At 43.6% G+C, this 25,114-nt stretch overlaps 4 protein-coding genes and 2 long non-coding RNA genes across 12 annotated transcripts in view, besides 1 other annotated feature; 3 read left to right on the forward strand and 3 right to left on the reverse strand.

The window, feature by feature from the left end:
- Nucleotides 1–7,469: part of a mobile genetic element that runs on past the window's edge.
- Raf (Raf oncogene) overlaps nucleotides 1–25,114 on the forward strand; it is a 48,405-nt gene that overhangs the window by 14,440 nt on the left and 8,851 nt on the right. The gene's annotated exons all lie outside the window — the stretch shown is intronic.
- On the reverse strand, nucleotides 11,853–12,359 carry lncRNA:CR34052 (long non-coding RNA:CR34052). Of its 2 annotated transcripts, none has more exons than NR_047740.1 (2): nucleotides 12,224–12,359; nucleotides 11,853–12,155 (listed from the first exon to the last, which is right to left on the reverse strand). It is a non-coding gene; the product is annotated as a long non-coding RNA:CR34052 (long non-coding RNA). The 2 variants fall into 2 exon arrangements; NR_047741.1 differs by having other exon boundaries at nucleotides 11,950–12,155; nucleotides 12,220–12,359.
- CG14050 (uncharacterized protein) lies at nucleotides 14,843–16,312 on the reverse strand. 2 transcript variants are annotated; one of them, NM_001258558.1, is made up of 2 exons: nucleotides 15,486–16,312; nucleotides 14,843–15,400 (listed from the first exon to the last, which is right to left on the reverse strand). In NM_001258558.1, exons 1-2 carry the CDS (start codon nucleotides 15,783–15,785, stop codon nucleotides 14,921–14,923), a joined length of 780 nt encoding a protein of 259 aa, NP_001245487.1. In that variant the 5' UTR covers nucleotides 15,786–16,312; the 3' UTR covers nucleotides 14,843–14,920. The 2 variants fall into 2 exon arrangements, with proteins under 2 accessions (NP_001245487.1, NP_569998.1); NM_130642.2 differs by having other exon boundaries at nucleotides 15,486–15,879.
- On the forward strand, nucleotides 17,223–19,036 carry CG2854 (uncharacterized protein). The gene is made up of 2 exons (NM_130643.2): nucleotides 17,223–17,703; nucleotides 17,875–19,036. Exons 1-2 carry the CDS (start codon nucleotides 17,302–17,304, stop codon nucleotides 18,946–18,948), a joined length of 1,476 nt encoding a protein of 491 aa, NP_569999.1. The 5' UTR covers nucleotides 17,223–17,301; the 3' UTR covers nucleotides 18,949–19,036.
- lncRNA:CR33218 (long non-coding RNA:CR33218) lies at nucleotides 20,254–20,921 on the forward strand. 2 transcript variants are annotated; one of them, NR_047742.1, is made up of 2 exons: nucleotides 20,254–20,450; nucleotides 20,508–20,921. It is a non-coding gene; the product is annotated as a long non-coding RNA:CR33218 (long non-coding RNA). The 2 variants fall into 2 exon arrangements; NR_047743.1 differs by having other exon boundaries at nucleotides 20,601–20,921.
- Nucleotides 21,588–24,753, reverse strand: Ilp6 (Insulin-like peptide 6). Of its 4 annotated transcripts, none has more exons than NM_130644.4 (3): nucleotides 23,415–24,753; nucleotides 22,021–22,234; nucleotides 21,588–21,942 (listed from the first exon to the last, which is right to left on the reverse strand). In NM_130644.4, exons 2-3 carry the CDS (start codon nucleotides 22,232–22,234, stop codon nucleotides 21,833–21,835), a joined length of 324 nt encoding a protein of 107 aa, NP_570000.1. In that variant the 5' UTR covers nucleotides 23,415–24,753; the 3' UTR covers nucleotides 21,588–21,832. The 4 variants fall into 4 exon arrangements, with proteins under 4 accessions (NP_570000.1, NP_001188539.1, NP_001188538.1 ...); NM_001201610.2 differs by lacking the exon at nucleotides 23,415–24,753 and adding an exon at nucleotides 22,634–23,005; NM_001201609.1 differs by lacking the exon at nucleotides 23,415–24,753 and adding an exon at nucleotides 22,439–22,503.

Consider the following 25,114-nt stretch of genomic DNA (forward strand, 5'->3'; position numbering starts at 1 on the left):
CTTATTATTAATATTATAAGCTAGGTAATTTGGGGTTATTACAAAATATGTGTTATTTATTGGTAATGGAACTAGTCTGGCGAGGGTATGAAAAGGTTGTTTAAAAATTGGGACTTTGATATTAAAAATAATCTTTTGTTCGTAATTTAGTGTATTCATTTGTAGGAAATTGTATATACTTTGTTCATTTTTGACTGTGATATTTTGTTTTTCCAGTATTGTTTTTATTTTATCCATTTCTTGTTCATTTAGGATGAACTTGGGAATTATATTTATTTTCGCCAATAGCATACTTTCTGTTATGTCGTTTAGGTGGTTAATGAATAATTCTATGTTATAATTAATCCTATTTAAATATTGTATTTCTTCCAGAAGGGTATCTTGTAAGTTTAAGTGTTTGTATATTTTGTTTTGTGAGGTATCAAAGAATTTACTTATCAAAATTTGTTCATTATTTATATGGTCCGTGATATTTTCGAACCGGATAAGTATTTCGTTGTTAAACATTACTTGTTTTTGGAGATTGTCGTTACTGACTTCGGAATTTTTCTTTATATTGTCAAGTTCTTCATGTATTTCTTTATTGTCGTTGGCATCCATGTTGCCGGTAACCACCTTTACTAGACTCCCCAATCCGTTAATCAAACCCCGTTTGTTTCTATATGAAGGTGTAAGGGCTTTGAGCTTTACTTGGGCTTGGGTTAATTTGGTTTTTAAAATTGTGACGGAGTCCGTCAACGTGGAATCGGGGTTAAATTTATTAATGGTCAGATGGAATTGTTCCATACATCTGCTGTAGTCTTGTAGGTTGATTACATGACTAATTATTTTGTACCTCTCAATTAGTAAGGCTTTCCCTAGTTCTATCTTGGCTATAGGGGCGTTATCATTTAAATAATGGACATGGATAGCCTGAGTTGGCACAAGGGTGAACCTGAAATGGTAAGTTAAGAGGTAGTGGGGTCAGTTATTATCAGTGTTGGGTACGTTGTTGCTTTTGTCTTTTTTCAAAACTGTTTTTCGAATTTTTGATTTGTGTAGTTTTTGATTCCTAGCAGTTATCAATGTATGACCTTTGTCGTGTTTGACTTTGTGAATCGAAAACCTGGGTGTAATCTTATTACGTCTGTTTTCCTTCCTAAGGACTAAAGTGTCTGGTTGTAGGTCTACGGGGTCTGTTCGGGTTTCATTTAATTTTAGGGTTCTCCTAACTACGTCATTTGAAAGTTTGTCCGTGATGAGGGGGTACAACTTCTCGCGAAATTCATTTAATTTCGTTAAGTAGTCGTGTTCGTTATTGAACTGGATTGTTTGGTTGAATATATGAGTACGTCCGTTAAATAGTTCAAAGGGGGTATGTTTAGTTGCAGAATGAATAGCGTTATTATATGTGATTAGGGTTTCGGACATTATCTCGTCATGCTCGCTACTGAGTTTCTGTTGTTTCCTGACGTCAAGTATTATTCTGTAAATCTCAGTTAGTGTCGAGTGAAGCCGTTCAACGGGAGAGTTACTAGAGGATTGTTGAAAGGACGTAACGTGTAGGTCAATGTTAAATTGAGTGCAGAACTTATTGAACATATCGCTAGCGAATTCTGCTCCCTGATCATAGATCAGCTTTTTGGGAATACCAAATTGGGAAATGAAATGTTTTAAGGCTTTAACTACGTTAATGCAATTCCTATTAGTTATAGGGTAGGCAGCCGCAAATTTAGAAAATTTATCGATAATAGTAAGGTTATAATTTTTGTTAATAGTATAAATGTCTATATGTAAGATGTCCAACGGTTTTGAAGGTAGTTCGGATATTTGGTAAGTGATCTTTTGAGGTTGTCTGTCGTATTTTAATTTTAAACATGTTTCACATTTTCGAATTAACTGAGTTATTCTCTCCTTCATATGTGGGAAGAACTGTTGTCGTTTTATGTGTAAATATGTTTCATCGATCCCTCGATGGTTACTATTATAGTGATAGTCGGTTATAATTTTTTCGATCTCCGTACTATCAGTAATTTCGGGGAGGAAGATCAAACATCTAATGAGTTTAAATTGACTGTGGGCTGAGAAGTAGGTTTGGTAGGCTTGTTCCACCATTTGAAAAATGTGGTCGGGGGCAAATACCGCGCATGTCTTGTTTGGTTTTAACGACTGCCTAAGAATGCAAACTACGTCGTCATACTGAAAATTGGGTTTACAGAATTCCCTCCTAAGTTTGTGTTTAAACGGGGTCAGTGTGGCGTTATTTGTATCTGGGGTTATTTTGAACAGGAGCTGAATATTAAAATCATTAAGGGGTTTCTCTGAGATGGGGCAAACATTTTGAGGAATTGATAGGGCTTCGTTATGGTTGACAGAGGCCTCTGGTCTACTGAGAGCATCAGCAATTACATTTTGAGAGCCTTTCTTGTAGACGACTTCGAAATCGTACTCCTGAAGCTGGAGTCTCCACCTAACTATTTTAGAATTTGGTTGTTTGAAATTCATTAACCAAGTTAGTGGTTTGTGATCGGTGATTATAGTGAATCTCCTGCCAAAGAGGTAGGGTCTGAAGTATTGGACCGCCCATATAATGGCCAGCATTTCCTTCTCAATTGTGGAATAATTTGTTTCCGCAGCCGACAAGGTTCTACTAGCAAAACATACGGGCCTATCACTATGCACCGGACCTTGGGATAGGACAGCTCCTATTGCGAAATTACTTGCGTCCGTGGTTAGTGTGAAAGGTTTTGTAAAGTCCGGGTATTGGAGGATTGGGTCGTTAGACAGTAAGGTTTTGCAATATTCAAAGGCCTTTTTGAATTCATCATCTATTATGATCGATTTATTGTTTCCCCTTAATTTTTGTGTCATGGGTTGGGTAAGTCTCGCAAAATCTCTGATAAATTTTCTGTAATATCCCAACAAGCCTAGGAAAGACTTAATTGACTTTTTACTGTGGGGACATGGAAAGTTTTTTATAGCTTCGATCTTATTGGGATTTGGCCTAACACCTTCTTGTGAAACGATGTGGCCAAGGAATTCTGTCTCCCGCCTGAGGAAGTAGGATTTTGTGAGTTGGACTTTAAAGTTGGCAGATCTGAGTCTTCCAAAAATAGTTTTCAAGTGTATGAAGTGTTCTTGTAAGGAGGTTGAGAAAATTATTATATCATCTAGGTAAACTAGGCAGATAGTTCCGATAAGGTCTCCAAAAATATTGTCCATCACCCTTTGGAATGTGGCTGGGGCATTTTTGAGGCCAAACGGCATTCTAATGAACTCGTAGTGGCCCCCCTCTACTGTAAATGCAGTTTTGGGTGTGTCGTCGGGATTCATTTCTATCTGATGGAATCCACTTGCCAGATCAAGTGTGGAGAAATATTTGGCTTTGCCCAATCTGTCTAAGATATCCGCGATGTTAGGTATTGGATATCTATCGGATATAGTCTTCTCGTTGAGTTTTCTATAATCGATAACTAGACGCCATTTTTGCTCTCCCGTAGGAGTGATTTTCTTTGGGACGACCCAGACGGGGGCGCTCCACGGGGAATAACTGGATTTGATAATGTCCTGATTTAACATTGCCTCTATTTGTTTTTTGACCTCCTCTTTATGAATGTAAGGATATCTATAAGATTTTGTATGAATGGGGGTGTCGTCCGTGGTTTTAATCGTGTGTGTAATCTTGTTGGTGAAGGTCAATGATTTGTCTTCATTGTAGAAGATATCTAGATAACTTTTGCAAAGTGAAAGTAGGCTTTGTTTCTCTTCAGAGGAGAGGTGATCGACGCCAAGGGCTTGTAACGACGCTGCGGAGTTTTGGGGCTGTGGGGTGTCTGAAGTGATACTGAAAAGTTCAACATTGTTGGCCGTGGAGTATGGCATGCCTTTTATCGGGCTCTCGAGGTACAATAACTGATCCCTCTCGCTATAGTTTGTGATAACGAAATTAGCAATATTGTTTTGGGCATTATAAATCCCGTCTGATATTATTAAGTCATCATTGATTGTAATTGAATCGATGTAGAAGTCGCCCTGTTTGGTTTCCACTGGTAGTGGCAAAATAGTTTTCGTATGTCCAGAGATATTAAATACGTTTGAAGTTGAGTTACTGTGGGTCCATAAGGGTATAATGGTACTTGGGGTTTTTAGATTTAGGTTAAGTAAATCTATTTCTGTTTTTAGGTAAGATAATAAGTCCATTCCTATCAATCCGTCAAAATAAGAGTGGAACTTGAAAGGTAGAAGGGTCATTTTGCCCGTGATTTGGAATTCCGGTGGAAATGGTATAGAGACGTTTTGATATATTTTAAAACTGTTCAGGGCTGTTTTGAGTGTTATGGGCGTATCTAAGGTCACACAGTTCCTAGGGTCGACATATTTTGGGTCGATGAAGGAGTGTGTAGAGCCTGTGTCAATTAAAAACTTCAGGGGGTTTGTCTGGGATAGTTTGATTTTTATAAAAGGAAGCGAGGGGTTGTGCGTGGCTGGGCTTATGTACCCTGTTGGTTTCCCGAGGCCGTTTGCTGAAAATTCGAATCAGGTTGAGGGTTCTCCTCTATATTATTCAAACTATGTGAAGGTGCTCGAAAGGGGTTTGATGTATTGGCCCGGTTGTCCTTGGTGCCGGATTGGGGTGTGCGATTGTGTGAATTAAATGGTCTATTTTGGCCAGAGTTAGAGTTAGAGTTAGAGTTAGAGTAGGGTCCCCTACGGTCATTTCGGTCGTTACGTCCGCTGCGGTAATTGCTGTCGTAGCTATTTCGGTAGGTTTTATTGTCTGATCCATTGGGTCCCTGCTCTGGTCTGTTGGTTCGCTTGTTTTGTGCCCTATATAAGGTCTGCTCTATTTGGCATTGCTCGTACGCCTGTTCAAGTGTAGAAGGGGACTTTATCCTGACGAAAGTCTTGAGAGGTTCCTTCAAACCAGTCATAAAAGCATTGAGACAAACCTCGTTGTAGACAACCTTTTTTGCATCTACAACAGTGTTGTTGTGTTCGCTGTTTTTGAGTATGGAGAAGAGTTGGCTTCTCACCTTTGATATACCAAAGAACAGTTGGCCCAAGGTCAGGTTGTCCGAAAATGTGTTAAGCTCGCTTAACAAGTTGGCCTCGCTTTTCTTGCTCGAGTAGAGGCGGATGAGATTGCTTTTAATCTCATCCCAAACCAAGGGGGTATTTGCCAGTTCCAAGGCTTCGTCGGCCCTATCAATGATTTTGTTCCTGATGGTCCTCAGAGTAAGCAGGCCATACGGTGTTTGGTCAGCTCCCCTGATGAGCATCAGGATTTCTTCTACGCTAGTGATAAACCTGTCCAATAGACGAGGTGTACCATCAAAGGTTGGCAAATGCTCAACAAATGCCATGATATCTTTAGGCTTGAACGTAGTTGAAATTAAGGAGCTAATACCACTGACAGTGGGCGCCAGAGGGGATGGAGTGGGGCGGGCAGAATCGTTTCCCGAGTCCATATTGGGGGTTTGGGAAGATATTGATTTGGGTTCTTCCGAAATCGGGAGAAGGGAGTCAGGACGTCTAACGGGATGTGGGGGCCTATTAGTGTTTGGTGGAACTCCAACAACTGAACGTGTAGTTTTCCTAAGGTTGTAAACGAACTTTTTTGACATTAAATTTGAGGTTACTTAGTATATTATGTATGATTGAAAAATAATGAACAAATTTCTTGTTTACTAGAGTGTATGGGTGTCTGTCTTTGGCTTTATATTTTCCCTTTTATATTCTGCAATGTGATTGGTATTAGTATTTGTTTGATATACAAAATTACACAATGAAAGGAAACAAAATATATCTGTATATGTCGACTTCTTTAGTACATTTGTTTTGGTTATTTTGAATGTGCAATACATGAGCGTAGCAACCCATTGTAGAAGAGTGAAAGGCAAGAACACTTGACGATACTCAAGCGTTTTCCCCTTACCTCGGCTACCCAGACATGGGTGCGCCACTACACATGCAGTGTCGTTGTCGTTGTGGTACGCAGAATGAGCCTCGCTTGGTTTGAAATGATTTTTGCTTATGTTTTGATTTTTCGCCGACGTATGGCAGTGTGCGTTTTGAGTGTACAATGTATTAGAGAGGCTTTGGTGCTTTGTTTGTTTACCACGGTGGCATGGTGATCAGCGTTTGATTCCATGCCAACGAGGCGGTACAGTACGTGGATGTATTGGATTGTAGTTGATATTGTATGCTCACATATATAAGTGTATATAGAGGCTTTGGCGATGCGTTGGCCAGCGTATGTAAGTGCCGATGACGTGATGATCAGCGATAGATTCCACGTCAGCGCGGCAGTACGGTACACTTGCACTCTTTTTTTTTTATAAAAACTTATGACGTTTGGCAGAGTATGGACATACCGATGGCGTGGTGATCAGCGATAGATTCCACGTCAGCGCAGCAGTACGGTACACTTGCACTTTTTTTATAAAAATTATGACGTTTGGCAGAGTATGGACATACCGATGGCGTGATGATCAGCGATAGATTCCACGTCAGCGCGGCAGTACGGTACACTTGCACTTTTTTATAAAAATTATGACGTTTGGCAGAGTATGGACATACCGATGGCGTGATGATCAGCGATAGATTCCACGTCAGCGCGGCAGTACGGTACACTTGCACTTTTTTATAAAAATTATGACGTTCGGCAGAGTATGGACATACCGATGGCGTGATGATCAGCGATAGATTCCACGTCAGTGCGGCAGTACGGTACACTTGCACTTTTTTAAAAAAATTATGACGTTCGGCAGAGTATGGACATACCGATGGCGTGATGATCAGCGATAGATTCCACGTCAGCGCGGCAGTACGGTACACTTGCACTTTTTTTTTGTATATTTATTTATTTTACATTTTTCCTCTCTCTTTTTTTTTCCTGTGTTTGAATATATGTTTGAGTTTCATTTGGTACTTCACAACTTCAATTTTGTTTTATAAAAATTTGTTCCTAGTCACTTTCAGTCGACATCTTGCATATAGTTTGTTTCGTTTCTTACATGTTTACTTACAGGTAGGTAATTATTAATAGGTAGGACATCCTACCGGCTGCGCCAGTTAAGTCCGTGATCGAGGGTGGAGCCTTTTGTGAAGATATGATGTGTAAATGTATGAAGGTTTTTAAGTTTCAGCAGATAGTTGTAGTGTGAAGATTTCCAATAAAGAATACGACTGACTTTCTTGAAGTTCAAAATCAGTATGAAGTTTATTGTCAGAGAGTGGCTACTCGAGTCCTCCGTTTTCGTCTTATACATAAGTACATAGGTTCTTAATTGTAAGCATAATGAACATGCCGACTCGGCATGTGGCTGGCTAGCTGGGGACAATGTTGCAGTGCGACTTTTGTGTAATGTCAGCATTCGGCCGGAATGTCAGCATTCGGCCGGATGCGGTGTTCCAGTTGCCGTCTTCCCGGTTGAGTGTCCGATGATTTGTTTAGAGGCGTGGGGGTTTAGGGGGTGGGGTGGTAACTCGCGCGCGTACACACGCACACACACACACACTCAGCCGCACACGCACACTCAATTGTCAGCTGTTATCAGTGCAAGACAGAAACGCAACTTGACAAAGCGGGGGGGCACAAAAACACAAGAAGAGTGACGAAGAGAAGAACAGAGAAAAGAAAGGGGGAGGCCGTCGAGAACGAGAACAACTGTTACTTGTCAAGATCGTGATCGTGTCTCCCCCAAATCGCTCTGTCCCGCTCACCCGGAAGTTTGATCCCCTCGAATCAAAACCAAACAGAGAGCGGGAGAGGGAGAGAGAGTCAGAGAGCGGCAAAAGAGAGCGCGCCTCTCTTCGTCGGCGAGATTTGAGTGTTTGCTCGACGTCATCATAAATTTGGTATGCCCATCAGCTGTTCACATTGAATACAGCTGCTGCTACAGGCAAGAAAAAAAAACCGAGAAATGTCATTGGGGGGTTGCTCTGTTCTCCCGCCGTTTCCCCCTCTCTACGCGCTGTTCTTGAAAAGCAATTAAAGTGAAAAACGCTTTTTGATTTCAATCGCCGTTGATGAAATCATTTTCCCTGTGTGATTTGTTAATTGGAAATCAAGGAATGTCTTAACTCGGTGGTTTTTATTTCGCCCGGCCTCTTTTTCCCATGAAAACGGTAAACCTGCGGCATTTACGCCCTTAGGAAGAACATCAGTTTTTGATCAAGAAAAAACCTATTTCCCAAACTGATGCAGATTTGCAGCTTACTCACTGGAAGCTCTGGCATTTCTCGTGTCCTCCATGACCGCATGACCGCATCCACTTTCCCTCCGAAAATTACGCACCATCTATTTGGGGGCCCTTTGGCCAGGAACTAATTGCGTCGCAGCTGGCGCCCGGTGGAGTATGTGTTGATTCTTCGCACTCCAACGCAACGACAAGTCCAAGCGGATCACATCCACCACCCACCACCCACCGAAAAGCACCCGTCCACCAAACAGAATCCCCGTCTCCGCCAGACACTCCATCCCAGAAAAGTTCACCACGCAGCGTGGACAAATCCACTTGGTCGGCAAACAAACCCTCTCTTTTCTACCCCGTACCCAAAAGCAGCAGTCACAGGGTATATTACGATGGTATGTCATGTGGAATATAAGACAAACTACAATAGTTCTCGGAAACCATAAAATTGAAAATTGATTTGTCAACGGCTACCTGGATACCAACGGTTTCCCAAGTCGATCCAATCTTGGCCGAGTTACAATAGGTATCTTGTAGTCCGAACCACGCCACTGAGGCTTTCCTGCTTCGCATGCAGCCGACCACCCCCCCGCTGAGCAAACGGGAAGAATGAAGAGGGGATATTGCGATGACGCTGTTCAATACGCCCATTGTCGTTTCGTTGATGGATTTTAATGCAGCAGCCCGCAAAATCGTTTACGGGGCTTTTCTCTACCATTACGCGCCGTGCTTCTACACTCTACTACACTCTTTCTGGTTGCCCGGCAATCGGGGGCTTAATTAGTTTAAGTGCATCCCGTTGTACGGGTACCGGCCTATATGTATGTACCCTATACACATACATATGCATATGCCCCCCCCCCCCCACCCCCACCTTCCATATTGCATTCATACTATTCGTACTATCCGTTCATCGGATGGTTTGAAAGTCTTTTAATTGATCTAATAATAGCTGCTAGCCAAAGCGTTAACTTTTTGCGTCGCAATGGTGCCAAATTGAGTTTGGTTCAATAACTTGGCCCGCACTTCTGAAGCCCCCCTTTTGTTTTTTTGTTTTATCTTTAAGCTTTAAACTATTCGAGTAGTAATTAAACGAATGATGAGTCTGTGATTATTAAATAAAGGTAACTGCTGGGAAAGTTAATAATTTTAATTAATTGCGGGTGGTGAGAGGTGGTGATACAAATCTAGCAACAATGAATTTCCACCCCATGTGTATCTTATAGATCATTTGCACCGAAATACTGGTTAACGGCTTAATCATTACGGATGGAAGCCTTATTGCAGGGGTGCATAAGTTGCTTAGCCATAACAACAATGAATAATTAATTCGAGCAGAATAATTGTATTATTATTTTGCAATCTTTTTTTTTTGTTTTGTTTTTCTGTGCCTGTTATTAAGCAGTTTGAATGAAAAATGAGCATTGTCTCTAAAATTTTTAGTAACTTGGGGTTGTTTCTGTTGAAGTGTTCAAAATTTTGGAATAATTTGTGTGGGTGGTTGACATGAGTGTAGAACAAACTTTGGACACGTGGCCATGGGCAAGCTCGGAAGTCACTCGGCAAATTGTATTTATCTTGAGCTGCGCCTCATATATGTATGTACATATGTATGCATGGATGGATGGATGGTAATCTCGAGAGGTCCAGGTGCTCAAATATCGAACAGCTTCTATCCGCAGTTCATTCCACGACTTGTTGTGCGACTTTTTCAGGGCGACGACTATGGCGATGGCGATGATGATTATGATGAGGTTTCGGTGGCTGTTGTTTGTGACTGCATGAGGACTCCTCAGCCATGTTTTCCCATCCCCCTTACCCCGGGCCAGGATTTTCCCATTTCGACTGACAGGCGGTGGCGGCGGTGGACGTCAGCGTTTCTGTTGACGTCTCCCGTCGCGTCGTTTTCATTACCTTCGAGGGACATTGTCGTCACAAGACTCACACATTCACATTCACATACAACATGCTCGTGTGCATGCGTGTTGGTGTGTGTGTGTGTGTGCCAGCGGAAAAGTGGAGGAAAAACAGGAAAACTCCCTTAGGCTGCGAGATGAGCTGAGATGCTAGATGTCTGATGCTCCGAATGCCTGAATATGTGAATATGGGAATATGGGTTAGGCGGCAAATTGATTTGATTAGGCCACCATTTGTGTCATCGATAAACGATTTCGAATCGATACCGGAAATGCGATTAGGATTTGAATAAATTGGCCCAAATGATTGTGCAGTTTGTGTGCAATTGGTAGTAGTAGTGCAAAACAATTGTGACAATGAATTTGTTAGGTTTCTTAATTAATAAGACTTGTTAATAATTATACCCTGTTTCCAAATACTCTCCAGGGATCCTTGATTGTAGCGCCTAACCGCTTCTAATTCCTTAATACGTTCTTTATACCAAATAACCAGTTCGAAAGCCTCTTTCTGAGCGCCAGCATTGTGTTTCGAAAAATCCCTAGGGATTTTTCGAAACACCCTTGAACATTTGCCATGCAAAACAGTGCGCTTTCATAGAATCGTGTCGAAGTTGTAATTTTGTGGGGTGTAAAAACACACAGGGCATTTGGTAGCTGGTTGGGTTTTTTTTTTGAAATACTTCCAAATTTTGATATCTTAGCGAATCGATTACGTGACGTGGAGAAGTCGATGAACTTGAAATAGATTCCTCGCTTTTGTGAGTTAATTACGCAAGTATTTGATGGCAGCTAGTCCGCTTAACTTCCGGGTCAAAGACATGGATGGGGCAAATGGATTCCCCGGATTTTTGGGGACATGCGCATGCAAATTTCATGATCTAGATTCCGAGTGCATGTGTCATTGTTCGTGGGCCCCAAGTGAATCCGATAAATCCATCTTAAATGTGTATTTATTCCACGGGACCTTCATGCACTTCTCGCCCCATTTCTTTTCACATTCCATTCGCTTCAGTTCAGAGTTGGCTTTTCTTTTTCGCTTTTCTCGTGCACTGCGTTTCCCCTGGGAGGTCGAGCTCCGTTGTTGTTGCTGTTGTTGTTGTTGTTGGGCTCGAGTGGCTCGATTTGTTTTCAAATTTGAAATGGTAAAAAGATTGATGTAATTATTGCCACCCTTAAATTGACGATGGTAGCGACAAATTCAATGAGTTCTCCCCGTATTCCAAATTCGTTGGCGTATTGTTGTATATTCGTGTGTTTTTATTTACAAGCATTGTGTTAACATTATTCTTTTCTGGCTCCCCACATATATCTAAAAATATATACAGCATAAACCTACTAAAAACCCACCAAAAACAAAAAAAAAAAAACCTCCCAGAGAAAGTGAGTCAGTTGCTTGGGGATAGATGATTGCTTTCACCTGGGGGTTGGACGAATGCAGGTATCGCCGCACTGAAATCCCCGAAATTATTTGGCTCTGTGTACGTACACCTTTCCCACTTTTCGAGTTTATTTCCATTTGTGTGTCCCCTCGCTACGCTTCCTTCCTTTTTTTTTTTTTTGCCGCTGTGCCGGCCTTTTTATCTTTTGTAAAACGAGTTCTTTAAACACAAAACAGAATTCAAGACACGTCAAATTGATTTTCATCCATTTCATTTGCAACACGAGGAAAAGTAAGCCGAGTTACTGGAAATACCATCCCGATTTTCCATTCATTTCGTATGTTTTTTTTTCTTTTTTTTTTGGGGTGGTGCCTAGTTTTGCATGGCTCTCAAGCAAGTGGGCGTGGCCGCCGTGGAATCAATCGGCGCGATAAAGGTGAAATGGCGAATAGCTCTATATCTTGTTATTATGGTAAAACCAAAGGATTATTGGTATTAGACTCGTCGCGCAAGTACACATGTACATATGTATGTGAGTACTTTTCCGCCAGGATGTTACTGTTTCGGTTTCGGTGTCTACAGCTCCCCGGGTCTCCTCCACTTGCTCCCTGCTCGCCAAACGCCATCTCCTTTGGGCTGAAGTACAGTGAGGCTTGCAGGGCAGTTCCAATTAGGCGTATTTATTTCTATGGATTTTTGGGGTTATTAAGAAGCTGTGCGTGTTTGAAAAAACAAAACATTCGCACTTACTTACACAACATTCCGCACAGGCAGTCCTTACTGTACCGTACTGTTCTTGGCCTTCTTGTTGCGCTTCTTGATGTGGCTGTTGCTTTTGCTTTTTTGCTGCCTTGAACGTGCGAACGAAAGATTTTGGTAGCAACTCCCATGGCAACTTGTTGTTGGCCTTTGTCTGCCAACATTACACACACACACACACATGCTCATCGATGTGCGCGTGTGTGTGTATCCATTGCGAGGTTGGTGTTTTTGTTCACATCTTTCAGCTGTTCAAAGATTGTTAAATATCAAAGGCGAACCTCAACGGGGGAACTCTGTTTTCCTTGTTTCCTATTGAAGATAAAGCTGAATTTGTTTACTTATCCGTCTGACGACGGTTGGGGCAACACATGCACATCTCTCGAGAATGGGGATGATGAGTCTAGGGCGGAGGATGTCGGTTTGGTACTCGGTGGGGTGAAAAAAAAAAAACAAACCAAATTCACTGGAGCTGGAGCTGGAATATTGACGAAAGTTGGGGCCGCAAGGGGAACAATGGCTGGCATGGTCTAATTGCTTTCTTTGGAAACCTAAGTCGAGTTGACCATTTTGCTAATAAAATTATTTGCAATTTTAGCTCCTAACTGGGATCGGTAAATCAAAGAGTCGAATGGCTTCTTGCCTTCTTGAATGCGAAATGGGACACTGCCCAGTTGTGTAGGATGTGGAAATCGAAGTTGCACCATATGGCTAAGCCAATGCTGACTTGACTGCCTCCTTGGTCCCTTCAGACTCGGGTTCCGTTCCCATTGCCATTTCCTTATCGTCGTCATACGGGCATCATCGTTCATGCGACGAAATACCGAACTATTCCCTGGAGTTCTGAAATCCTGAGTCTTATCGGTGGCACGCCCACATGAAGGCAAGAACACATTTCAATTGCGCTTGAAAAAAAATATCAGCTTGGAATGTAATTAATTTCTGAATCAAAGGAGTCTGTGAGTGCAATACTTTTGGATCTATGTAAGTCTGCTGATTCTACATTTTGGAAAACGTGTGTGTGTGTGTGTGTGTGTGTGCGAAGAAAAACCAGTAAAGAAAATGCAATGGCAGGGAATATGGGAATATGTTGTGGAAAAGGCAGGTGTGCGGCATCGAGGTTAGAGGAAACTATTTTACAAAACCCTCTTTCATCCATCTCACATTTATGGTTCTTTCCCTAACTCAAAATCCCAAGGAATTTCAACATAATTGAGTGACATTCGAGTTTGGCGACCAAACTTCTTGACGCAATTTCGTAACCCGTAACGCAAACTTTGAACTTTCCTGACTGGACTTTCTTCACAACTTTCGGGACATCCGTTTCCTTTTAGTGGAGAATTACTTGCAGATGGTTAATATTTAATAGAAATTAATTGTTTTCCGGCTAAAGATCAAAAGCGCTTGTTAGCCGCTTTAGATTTAAATTGAAGCACATTTAAAGCAAGCGTTTAAAACGCCACTTTCATGTGGGCAGCAAATCAAGGTCCTTTATTTGCCCAATCGGTTGAATATATGTATGTTTTCGCCACATCCAGACTAGTAGTGGCAGATGGTTCATCGAATTACAGAAGTTCGTTGGTATTTAGTAATGAACCTTTAATAGCGAGCCAAAAGGACGCTGAACGCATTGCCATAGCCTGCACATAAATCGAATTGCCTGGCGGTCGGGAGACGGGGGTTGAAGCGATACATAATCGGTAGGTGGAGTTGGGGAGGATTGCAAGTACACAGGGCGCCCCTATACGAACAGGCAGACAGACGGATGAAGGGTCCGTGGCTTGTGGAGGAGGAGAAAGGAGGATGGAGGATGGTGGTAGGAGGATGGAGGTAGGAGCGTCGGAACAGACGTTGCAGGTCTCGTTTCCAAGTTTCTGCAGGAAGAGAGATACAAACAAAGCCGGTCAGCCGGCACACAGATACAAACCCACACAGCGAAGAGCCCTTGCTGCTCTTTCCGTTGCTTTAAAGAGCACAAGAGCACAGGCGCAACATTTTCTCTCGTCTCGGGGAAAATGAGATACAAAAAAAAAAGGGAAAATTTTCACAAGAGTGCCAAGCGAAAATCCCAGCACTACGCACTTTTCTACACATTTTATTTTACACAGCCCAATCGGAGCATTCGATGATGATGTTGACCCTCTGCGGCCACTGAACTGACAACCCCCCCCCCCCCCCCCCACCACTCACCCTCACAAACAAAAGTCGAGGTGCCAAGGATCTGATTTGGTCCAAAGCTAACCGATGTGTTGGGAAAGTGAAGGGGGTAATTGACCTGATTTGTGGACATTTTAATGCTTTTTATTGTGTCGAGTAATAAATATTGCCCATGGACAAAAAGAAAAAAGCTATTTGTGGAGTAAAACGAATGAGGACATGCTTATGAGCTATGAAATGCCTGGATGGATGGATGGATGGGTCTTCTTTTGGGGGATAAATCTAACGTGTTGTAACATCTTGAACAAGCGAGCTGCAATCACTTCATTAAAAGTTTATGGGATTTAAATTATGATAATTGAAACCACGAGGTGTTACTAACGACCAATCAAAAAAAAAAAAAATACCTTGCCACCCCTTAATCTGACTTGCAACCCCTAAAGTTTGTTGGTTTTTTAGGTGTTTGACAACTCGTGAGATAATTTTTATTTACAGCAAAAGCGTTAAGAAACATATGTACCATAGCATAGAGACGCTACGGGGAGGCGTAGTCGTCATCGCCCATCCTGGAATCTGTTTCCTCAAAGTGACCCATGTCCGCCTTGTACAGTATGCGATTAATGTGAAACTGGACTGTGTTCCTTGTGCGGGCAGAGTATTTGCCTAATTTGCTGCCCAGATAGCGGAGGAAGTAGTCCTCGTCGCTTGGAGATTGGTCTAAAGCAGCCGCAGAAGATGCGGCTCGAGCTGGAGACTTGGCACGAGCAGTGGTGGAAGTGGGAGCCACACAGACGCTGGATTCGTTAGTAGTCTGGGCCACAGAAACATCGACGGCCTTCAGTTCCATATTTGCAGAGTTTTTCCACTGATACTCCTCGTCAGGTATCTCCGATTTTCCAATAAAAACGCCCTCGAACTGACTGACTGTAGCGTTGTTCTTGTTATCTACGTCCCCGGTCTCTTCACCATTCAACGTCACCATGGTTTCCATGCCACTGTGCTGGGAGTCGTCGTCCTGAAAAAAACAGTGGCTATTTTAGTTTGGTCTATGCGATTCTTGAGCTGTAGAAGCTCGGAATTTGAGTTGATTGTTTATGCACCTCGGTAATGAAAGACTGCTTTCGTGTCGTTGGATATAGAGGATACTTAGAGGCCAAGACTTTCTTCGTCGGATTGACTGCATCTTTGTTGGCCTGCTGCTGGGCAAGTGCCGCACGGATTTCTCGCTTCTCGTCCAGAACACTTTTGTAGGCATCCTCATGCTTACGTTTCAAATGCCGCATCAGATTCTCGGAGTGGCGACCTGCCATATCGAAGTGGCACCTTTTGCAGGTACTTTTTCGCGTCCTTTCGCTATAGACGAAGTGCTTGGTCACCGGGTTCGGATACTTTTTCGACATTGTTCCGGACTATGGGAACGTGCGGTTCAGCTTTCGATTCTGGGTTGCACCGTACTCAAGTTACGGCTGGTTACTAACTTACATTCATTCTCGCGCTCGAGCCACAATCACAAGCAAAAACCGTTTAAACCGTTCTCTGAACCAGAGAGCGTGAGAGCGGTTCGGAGAGGAGCGGTTCAGAGAGCTGCGGTTTTACGGGCAAGCACACCGATACGCCGAACCGGTTGCAAACGGTTTTGTTCGTTAGCTTGATTATAATATTAATTTAGTGTTTGGATTGCGGTTCAACAGCTGAGAGTGGTTCGTTTATGCGGCAGAAAGTTATCACGTTCTCTCGCACAGTTTTATGATCAGTACATATGTTTGAAATAATAATTTTCAGTACTCATCGCCACTCTGGGGTTAAATAGTGGCGTGTGTGAAAAGGCAAAGGCAACGGCAAACAGAAACAAAAAAAAAACACATGCAAAAAGTCATTTTCAACTGCATCGTGCGAGTGAGAGGGTGTCCGATCGTGCTAAAAAGAGAGGGGACGAGTGAGTGCGTGCCGCAGCAGCGCTACTAAATGTTCCGCAGCTGCCGGAGATGCAATATTTAACCCTTGTTACTTGCGCCTTTGAGTGGCGGTCTGGTGGTTATTACTGCTACAGTCAAACGGGCCCCAAGAGTGATTAGCATTCGATCTGGCTTGGTTATGAATTCAATGCCATACAGTCGATGAAAAAAATGTCGAAGATACGTTTGAGGAACATCCAAAAGAATTGATGTACATATATATATATACTGGAATATTAGGTGTTTGTATCGGATGATTTAGGAGCGCTTAGTTATCAGGTCAAAATTTCAACGCTTAAAATGCATTTAAATACATACTTAACAGATTGGTGATTATCCTAAAATTCGACACTAGCATATGTGGCCAGGATTGTGTCTGAAATGACATTACTTCCGGCCAAATAGCAGCATGTATGACAAAGGGAAAAGCATACATCTATTCTTAACAAATACCAACTTTATGGGGTTAACTTACGGCTGTACTTTATGTGCGTGTTTTGTGTGCCAAAGTTTTATTTGCCTCTGCTTTCAACGCTTCAGAAATGGAGGGAGGGTGGGCTATGTATATATATGTACATACATACATATGTACATACATGCGGGCTCTGGGATTGCCTCAATATTCCCTTTACCATTTCGGTTCTGAGTGGAGTACAGCAGTTTCTCTACTTACCACCACTCGGTGCAACTACAGTTAATTTTTTTTAGTGAAAAACTTCATCTTTTTGCTGCAGTTGCAGGTGCAGAATTTCGCATTTCCTGGCTAGGTGTTTGTTTGCCCAAAAACAAGTTGGTAAACATGAATGAATTCTCTAGTCTGCATATGCCTGTCAAATTTATGTATTTGTTTGCCTCGTGTGCGGTCTCGAATTCATTTGCAAAATTTGTCAGCTCCAGCAGCAGATATCACATTTTTTTTTTTTCTAATATTCAAAATTCGTACCACTTGGCAGCACTTAAAATGGTCACATTGCGCTTCCTGACTCCTCGCAGGATCGTCGACTATTGTCGTCGTCTGCTGAGCACGGACCTGGTCACGGCCCTTCGTCCGTTCTACCAGGCCATTCGGACGGATGGCCTGGCTCACAATCCGGCAGAGAAGCGGGTTAACGAGGAGTCACTACGTCTGCTTTGCTCCCATCTGGAATCCCTGACTGGGCCGTCGGCAAGTTGTCTTCCGCCCGATGGCCATTTGGAGTTCTATATTCCATCGGGCTCGGATGAGTCCGGTAGTCGGGTGGTTAGTCGACTGGTTAGGGTGCAGGTAGACCGGAGTTTATTGGATCCCAGGGCGGTGATTTGCCAGATTCTGAGGTCATGTAAGCTGCTGCCGAAGGAAAAGGAGCAGGAACAAATGAAGCGGGTAAATCAAATGATCAACTCATAAACATATGAATATTCGTTAGGTTCGTTACTCATTCGAAAAAGACAAAGTTTCCTTTCACAGCGTAGTATTTGCCCTACGCCAGGTGCTTCACAAACTTATTGCAAACATAAAGATTCATATTGTTCGTGCCACCCCTTTTCCACGCAGGGTCAGGAGATGGAAAAGGAGCTCGGAAAAGTGCTGAGAAAGGAACCGGTGAGGGAAAGGGTGAGACCGCCCCAAGCGCCAGTGCAAAAGAATTTGAGTGCCTTAAGGGAACTCTTTAAGGATGCCAAAAGGGAGCACTCTTTGGAAATATGGATGCGTCAGGCCCTGGCACGTTCCCAGGCCTCCGAAGTCGCTACTCTACGCGGCAAAATCGAGGGCATTGAAGCGGCTTTGGTCCAGTTGTTGGGCATTCGGGGAACCCGTTACGATTGTGGCTGCAACATGGAACGCTACCACAACTGCCTCAGCATCCTCAAGGGCTTGTCCGAGGATCCGAAGGTCGCCGGCCAGCTGGGAGCCCTTCGCAATCGTTTTGTGGTCTTCGCACCGTACACTGGTATTAGCTTGGAGGGCGATGTAATGCTCTTTTCGGGCGACTCCCCCTCGGGTTGGCTGGCCTTCCTCTCCGAGATGCGTTTGCACGAGGAGCAACTGAGACTGGTGCCCCTGTACGAGAAAGCCCTGTCTGCCGTGCTCCTTGGCATACGGATTGAGAGGCGTAGGGTTCCGGAGCCGGGCTGTGAGGCGCGTGCCTATGCGGGCAGCTTGAGGCGCGTGATCCGTGCGGTCAGTGAGCACCTGAGGCTGGAGGATAGTGTCCAGGAGTTGCCGGCATCGCTGCAGGACCATCATTTGGCCATTGTGCCGGATAGTGATATACCGAAGGTTAGCCAAACCGGTCTCTTCTTGGCCCCGGCCTCCTGCTCCGGACCCGATCTCGTGGAGTTCATATGCCGGAACTTGGACGTGGCCAGCGGGCGGTTCAGTCGCTATCGCAGGGATATCCAGGTGGAGCGGCAATTGTGGCGACAGTGCCAGGAGGAACTTGGCTTGCAGCGACTCAGCAAGGACGACTCTGTAACGCCGGACAAGATGGTCATGGCCATACGGCATCTGCTTCAGAGTGGCGTCAAGTCCTGTCGCGGTCTCAGTCTGCACATCACGAACTATTGGTCAGTGCCCACCGATGGCATCGTCTGCATTCCCTGGGACTTTATGTCACGCGAGAAGTAGCGCATCCTGCTGGGTTGTGTCACTTAAATTGCATAAATTGGTAGATAAATTGAAAGGTTTGGGCTTACGCTTTTAAATGTTCAACTCGACATTCCGGCGACTTTTTTTTTTATTTCTGTGTCGTTGGGTATTTGGTTTTGGTTTACCTTGTTGCTATTGATCGATTGCAATTGTTCATTTATTATTTCCATTGATCCCGCGCATCATTTGATTGTTCCTTATCCAGTGGCCAGTGTCTTTGCGCTATTTTACCGAGTCAGCGCTGGAATCATTGTTTATTCAGGTAATTTTTATTGTGTGCCTGCGTTGGTTTGGATTGATATTTTGCTACATTAGGCTGGCCAGCTGAATTTCCTTCTTGGTTCATTACATTCTTTAGGCTTTTCGGGCGAACTAAATGCATAAATAGAAGGACATTCTGGTAAAAGAGCACACAGGCAGGACTACTGAACCAAAGTTCGCAACTCTTGCCCGAATGACTGGGATTTTCCTGTACTTTTCGTTTGGCGTTGCCTTGCCTTCTGGGGTTGAACGTGTCCCCGTACGACTTCTGTTGCCACTACCCATTTCCAGCCATCGCATCCCTGCAGATAGAGAAAAAGGAAAGCTGTTTTTTTTTTTTTTTTTAATGAAAGCGTATCAATGGAACATTTAAGTGCTTAGTATGAGCTACTAGAACTTCTAACCATTTACTTGTCGTGGAAACTGAGAGCAGTTTCAGTTGGTTAGCCAAAAGTTTTTCGCAGTGCATGACGACCCTTTGAGCTATGTTTTCCTTTGCAACCCCGTCAAGGGGCGAATGGAGTGGAATGGTCTTGTTGGGCGGACGAAGCCCATGGATCCCGCACCCTTCGTTTTCGCCACGTTGTGCGAAATTTCTGTAAGATTTAGCTAATGTTCCATGGCTTCGCTCCATCAATGTCGAGCGCTGGGCATGGGGATGGTTTGCCCGGCGAAGTTTGTCTGGTGTCGCTTATCCTTCTTGGGGGGGGTGGCATCCCACATGGCACCCACTCGATTTCCAGACGTTGTCATCCACCTCCGACCCACATTATCCGTCGCGTGTCCGTGTCCACTGGGTGGAGAATCCTTTTCCTTTTCAATTTGCTCTTAGGCATGAGTTATGACTTTCTAATATCAAGGATCTTTAACATTTCTGAAATATTGGGAGATATAAACACATACTTATTCCGCTTCCGGTTGAGGAACTTTCTGAATTTCCTTGAATTTCAAGTAGTCCATGAGTTAAACGAATTCAACTGTCAAATTCTTTTATATTACTGCTCCCATATTCAGAGCACAACTACGAGCACTAGCACACGAATAGATTTTCCACAACGTTAAGCATATGCAAACATCTAAATTCTACGGTTCTACATTCGATTCCATTCGATTCGATTACGATTGCCCTCGTTTTTCAGTTTTCTTCGAGATCCGTTTCTATGGCTAAAATAAATCTTTGGTTGGGTAAACTCCGTGACTCTGTTCTGTCCAGGCTGCAGGTGAGTGTTTGCAAGATGACAAGAAGATGGCCAATGAATCCATCGTCTCTCCAATAGAGCATCAAGAAACCCCTACCCCTTCCTTCGACCAAGGGCCCCCTCAATGCCAATGAAACCTCAAATTCCGAAGGTAATATTAGTGACTTTCAGCAGGGCGATCCAATAATTCCACCCATCGAAGCTAACAAAATGATACCGAGGCCTCAAAATGGATTCGTCAGCCGAGCCCTCTACTACCGAGGATACTACATTAGGCGTTAAAGGATTCGTGCCTAACATGAAATTCAGTATAAATTGAAAATTTTACACACCGGACTCGTAGTCTCGGATTAACCAAATCGAGCCTTGAAACACCGGCTATGTTACAAATTAGCTCAGTAATTTCTTGAACTTTAACAAATCATCAGCAGTGAAATAAGCATGTGCAACATTTGGTCTAAAATCAATCAATCAATAAACATTTGTACCTTTTTTTCTCTTTTTTTTTTTTACTAAATATAAGCCAGCGGATGCAGGATACAAATCCAAATGCGAACTCATCCGAACTACAAGTGCTATATACTCGATTTTTCATTTGGCCGAACCAGAGAAGAGGCGAGCACTTCTTGTCCCCATAGAGATTTGCAGCTGAAGTGGGGTTTGAGGTACACACTCGCCACTCCCATGTGTGCCTGATTTGCACCATCATTAAAATCATCATCGTCAGCGTTTGTAATCTAATTTGCAGTCATCTCATCACCATTTGACCCCATATACTGTGGGTGCTCGCACTCGCACTCAGCTTGCGAGTATCCTTTGCAAAAGTTTTACGCCCGGCATTCAATTTAAATGGGGTGGGTGGCCTGGCCAATGGCCATTCGAAGGGTGGTGGTGTGCTTGTTGAATGAAACAAACCCAAACCCGAAACTCGAAATGCGAAACCCAAACCCAAATCCGAAACCCTAACTCAAAACCATGACAATCTCTTCGAGTGTCGCCATGAATAGATTTCGCCCACAATAGATGGGTCTAATGAAAGGGGTGTGCCCAGTGGCATGGGCACGACTTGGAAAGATCTCAAAATTGGAGCGGAAAATTGCATAATACTATGTGGTCCTACTACATACTACATTTGGATACCTACGCTACATGCTCGCGCTCACTTCAAATTTCTTTTATTGTACAGAATTTAGTTAGTGTATAGTTAAATTAGTAAATATACTTAGTATACTCTAGGGGACACTGCTGCTTGCGCTTCATATCTTAGGGATTACGAATGATGGGAGTGGTGTAAATTGATTTGCAGTGGATGGGTGTGGCGGAGTGGTGGAGTGGTGGAGTGGCGGAGTGGCGGAATTGGCGGAGTGGTTTGTGGCTGCTCGGGCCACCGTGTGAATCCTTCACTATCCTTTGCAGTACTGCAAGAGCTCCCTGTAGGTGCAGCCACCCGACTTGCAGCACAAATCGGTTACGTTCTGCAAGTCGCGCTTCCTGCGCTTCCCGAAACTGTTGGCTGTGTAGGGTGGAGGGGGACGGGATTTGTTTGAGATTAGAGTTCGTCGAAATGTCAAGAATCATGGGACACACTTACGAAATACATCGCCAAGGGCCACCGTTCCGCTTACGCATATCTTCTGTATCACATCGCTGAGGCCGGTGGAGCACATCATGCGTCTCTGTTCGTATTCCGTGGGTGCGAGCGGACTGGCCGCCACCTGGGGCATCCAGCTGCTGATCATCGCCGCCACGGCGAACAAGGTGGCCAGGACTAGCAGGACTTTGGACGTCGGCACTTTGAGAACCATCTGCAATGGGCACAGATTGTTAGATTGCTTAACAACGCTCTGAATCGCTGAGGCAGTGTGCCCATGGATATGACTGATGTCACTGTCATCCCCCCGCATAGCCCCCACCCCCCCCCCCCCAAAAAAAAAAAAAAACCTGTGTGGCTTCAGCATGGCCATGGATCGTCAAAGGACACGGTTCTTCGGAGCCGGCCAGATAACTACCCCATCTCTCTTCCGCCTCGCGCACGCGCCTGATCCCCTGGTCCCTGGTCTCTGGTCTCTGGTTTCTGGCTGGGTTGCCTTATCAGCAACAACGCTCAAATATTATTGTATTTTCCATTCGATTCTGTTATTGTTTGTGTCTGGGCTGGCCAGGAAATATATTTACATAAACTTCAGTGTTTAAAAATAACCCACCGATTTGCCGCCTTGCTGGGCTCCCCACTTATCATTTGGAACATGAGTTCTTTTTATACACAATCAGAAAGTCGTAGTGACTCGAATGAAAGGGGGATGGAGCGGGATTGGGTGTTCGTGGGGCATATGCCCCATGTGGCTTGTTTGGTTTTTTTTTTGTTTTTGATATTGCTTGCTTTTATGACTCTCCTTTGGAAACTCGGTTTTCAACCACACTCCATATATAGTAATGTGGTTCAATGTTTTTCCACTTCTGTCGCTTTCGTTTTCACAGCGATATAGACGAGTACATGGGTGTATATTTAGATGTCGCACACCACTTGGCTGATTTCGGCTGGTTGGTGGGTTGGTTGGTTGGTTTGTTTGTTTGTTTGTTTGTTTGGTTTGGTTTCATTTCCTTGGGAAGAACCGATCTCGGCTCGAGTTTTGTTTTCATCGTGATAAGAATCGAGAAGAGGTTAAGGCTGTCTTTGTGTCAATCTCTAGTGATTGGATGGTTCAAGGGGCTGGAGGTCTTACACTTCTCACATCCTTGAAGGGCTTCAATTTTTTTAATCTTGTGCGACTTTGATTTAAAATAAAGATTATGGCGGATTCCATGTTTTTTTCTTCTTTTTTTTTTTAAAGTCTATGCCTATGAAATTGAAAAACAAGCGTGATAAGACATTTCTGGTAGAAATCCATACCCGTCTTATTCTGTCCTAACTTTGAACTTGTGTTTCTTAGAAAATCCGATCCTATATAATATGAATGAATATATATGTGTAGTATATGAACTTACGTTTGCATGCCGTTTAATCCTTGTTTTTGTAGTATTAATTAGTTTCCTTAGTAGTGTAGTCCTCGATGACGAATGACTAAGAGTGACTTATGATATTTATGTTTTGTTTGATTTCGTGGACTATAAAATATATATATGGTGCTGATATTGGGAGCTTTTAGTTTCGTGTATATTTTGTCTCTTTTCTCCGGCGCTTCCTTTCCTTTTCTGTCTTTAGAGTTTCTATCGGATTATCACTTGCTTAAGGAACTTTCTTTTTTTGCTAATTTGCAGATTTTCTTTTGCGATCACACAGTTTCAAAATCACAATCAATTGACGAAAAAACAAAACAAAACGACTAATAATAAGGGGTAACTATCGTTTTCTGGTGGGATTCGTTTGGGTTTTTTTTTTTTTAAATGTTTGTTAGGGTTTTTACGTGCAAAAAAAAAGGCGAATTGATAAATATCCGTGAGTTTGGCGATTGACGTTCGATCAATGTCCTTTTAAAATCGATTGGCGTTCGGAGTGTGGAAAATCGAGCAAGTGGTTAACTTCTGGTGCGTCTGCTGCGTTTTCGACTGCTGTTGCGGCTGCTGCGTTTTCTGCTGCTGCTGCGCCCGCCAGTTGTTGTTTCATCGCGTGAAGTATTGTGGCAGGAACAGAAGAGTGCGGGTATACGTCTCGGGCCGCAGGAGAAGGAGGTGAGTGAGTGAGAGGGCAGTCGACTGAGAGTGCGAATTGTAGCGGTATTCCGCTGTCGTTGCGACTGGCTTGGAATTGAAAACGCTTTTGGAAGCTAGACGCTTGGTTGCTGGAACGTAAAGCTGCCGTTTTCTTCGGAGTATCTCGTATTCCTATCTGCCGCGATCTCCCTTCCACAGCCTCTGCCTCGGTCTCAGTCTCAGTCTCTGTCTCTTTCTCGCTCACTCTTCGCTCATGTGTCGCTGGGCTGGCTCTCTGCACGTCCTTATCTCTATCTCTTTCGCCGGGAGAGAGTAGAATCCGAATCGGAATCCGAATCCAACAGCTGTTTAAAACACTCTCCAATTGTTTGCCGTTGTTTGCGGTTGTTTATTTTTAGACCACCAGTGGGATCTATAATTAGATGCAGATGCTGTCTTATCACCACTTTCTTGCACTTTCTTTCACTTCCACCCGTTTCGCTGCACTTCGGACGAACTCTTCTCGCTCGTCGGATCTTACACTTTTTTTTTTAATTGCACTCTTGACGAACTCTACTCGCTCGTTGTTTGCCAGGAAGACCGTTCTTCGCACTGCCTTTCTTCCGCTTTTCACGCTTTTAATTGCACTCTTAGCGAATTCTTCGCTCGCTCGGAAGAACGTTCTTCGTTGTTTCACAGCCAAATTGGAAAAGAACCGTTGCCGCGACGCCAGCGCAAAACGAAGCCTCACTTTACGCGCGTGCGAATGAGAGAGCAGGATGCAGCGAATGCGCAGCACGTGGACTGCAGGTGGAAGTGCGAGCGAGACAGCAAAGTCTCTGGAAGCAAAGTCCAGTGTCTTGCGAAAAGGAAAACGAAAACGAAAAAAAAAAATATATATAAAAAAAAAACAAAAAACACAGTAAGCACAAACAAATGCTTAAAATTAAACAATTTGCCGGCCATGACACATTCAATCAACTTTGGGTCACCATGGGTCCGAGTGTTTGCGGGTGTATTAGTGTGTGATTGATTGTGTGAGTGCTTGAGTGTTT

Source organism: Drosophila melanogaster, chromosome X, assembly GCF_000001215.4.
Source record: "Drosophila melanogaster chromosome X".
NCBI classification, from domain to species: domain Eukaryota; kingdom Metazoa; phylum Arthropoda; class Insecta; order Diptera; family Drosophilidae; genus Drosophila; species Drosophila melanogaster.

What these genes read in the sequence shown, in the direction of transcription:
- CG2854 (NM_130643.2), top strand. Translation starts at nt 17,302, where the DNA reads ATGGTCACATTGCGCTTCCTGACTCCTCGCAGGATCGTCGACTATTGT. An exon ending in AGCAGGAACAAATGAAGCGG is followed by an intron (nt 17,704 to 17,874) that starts GTAAATCAAATG and finishes TTTTCCACGCAG; the next exon opens with GGTCAGGAGATGGAAAAGGA.
- Ilp6 (NM_130644.4), bottom strand. Translation starts at nt 22,234, where the DNA reads ATGGTTCTCAAAGTGCCGACGTCCAAAGTCCTGCTAGTCCTGGCCACC. An exon ending in GGCCCTTGGCGATGTATTTC is followed by an intron (nt 21,943 to 22,020) that starts GTAAGTGTGTCC and finishes CACCCTACACAG; the next exon opens with CCAACAGTTTCGGGAAGCGC.
- CG14050 (NM_001258558.1), bottom strand. Translation starts at nt 15,785, where the DNA reads ATGTCGAAAAAGTATCCGAACCCGGTGACCAAGCACTTCGTCTATAGC. An exon ending in AGCAGTCTTTCATTACCGAG is followed by an intron (nt 15,401 to 15,485) that starts GTGCATAAACAA and finishes TGTTTTTTTCAG; the next exon opens with GACGACGACTCCCAGCACAG.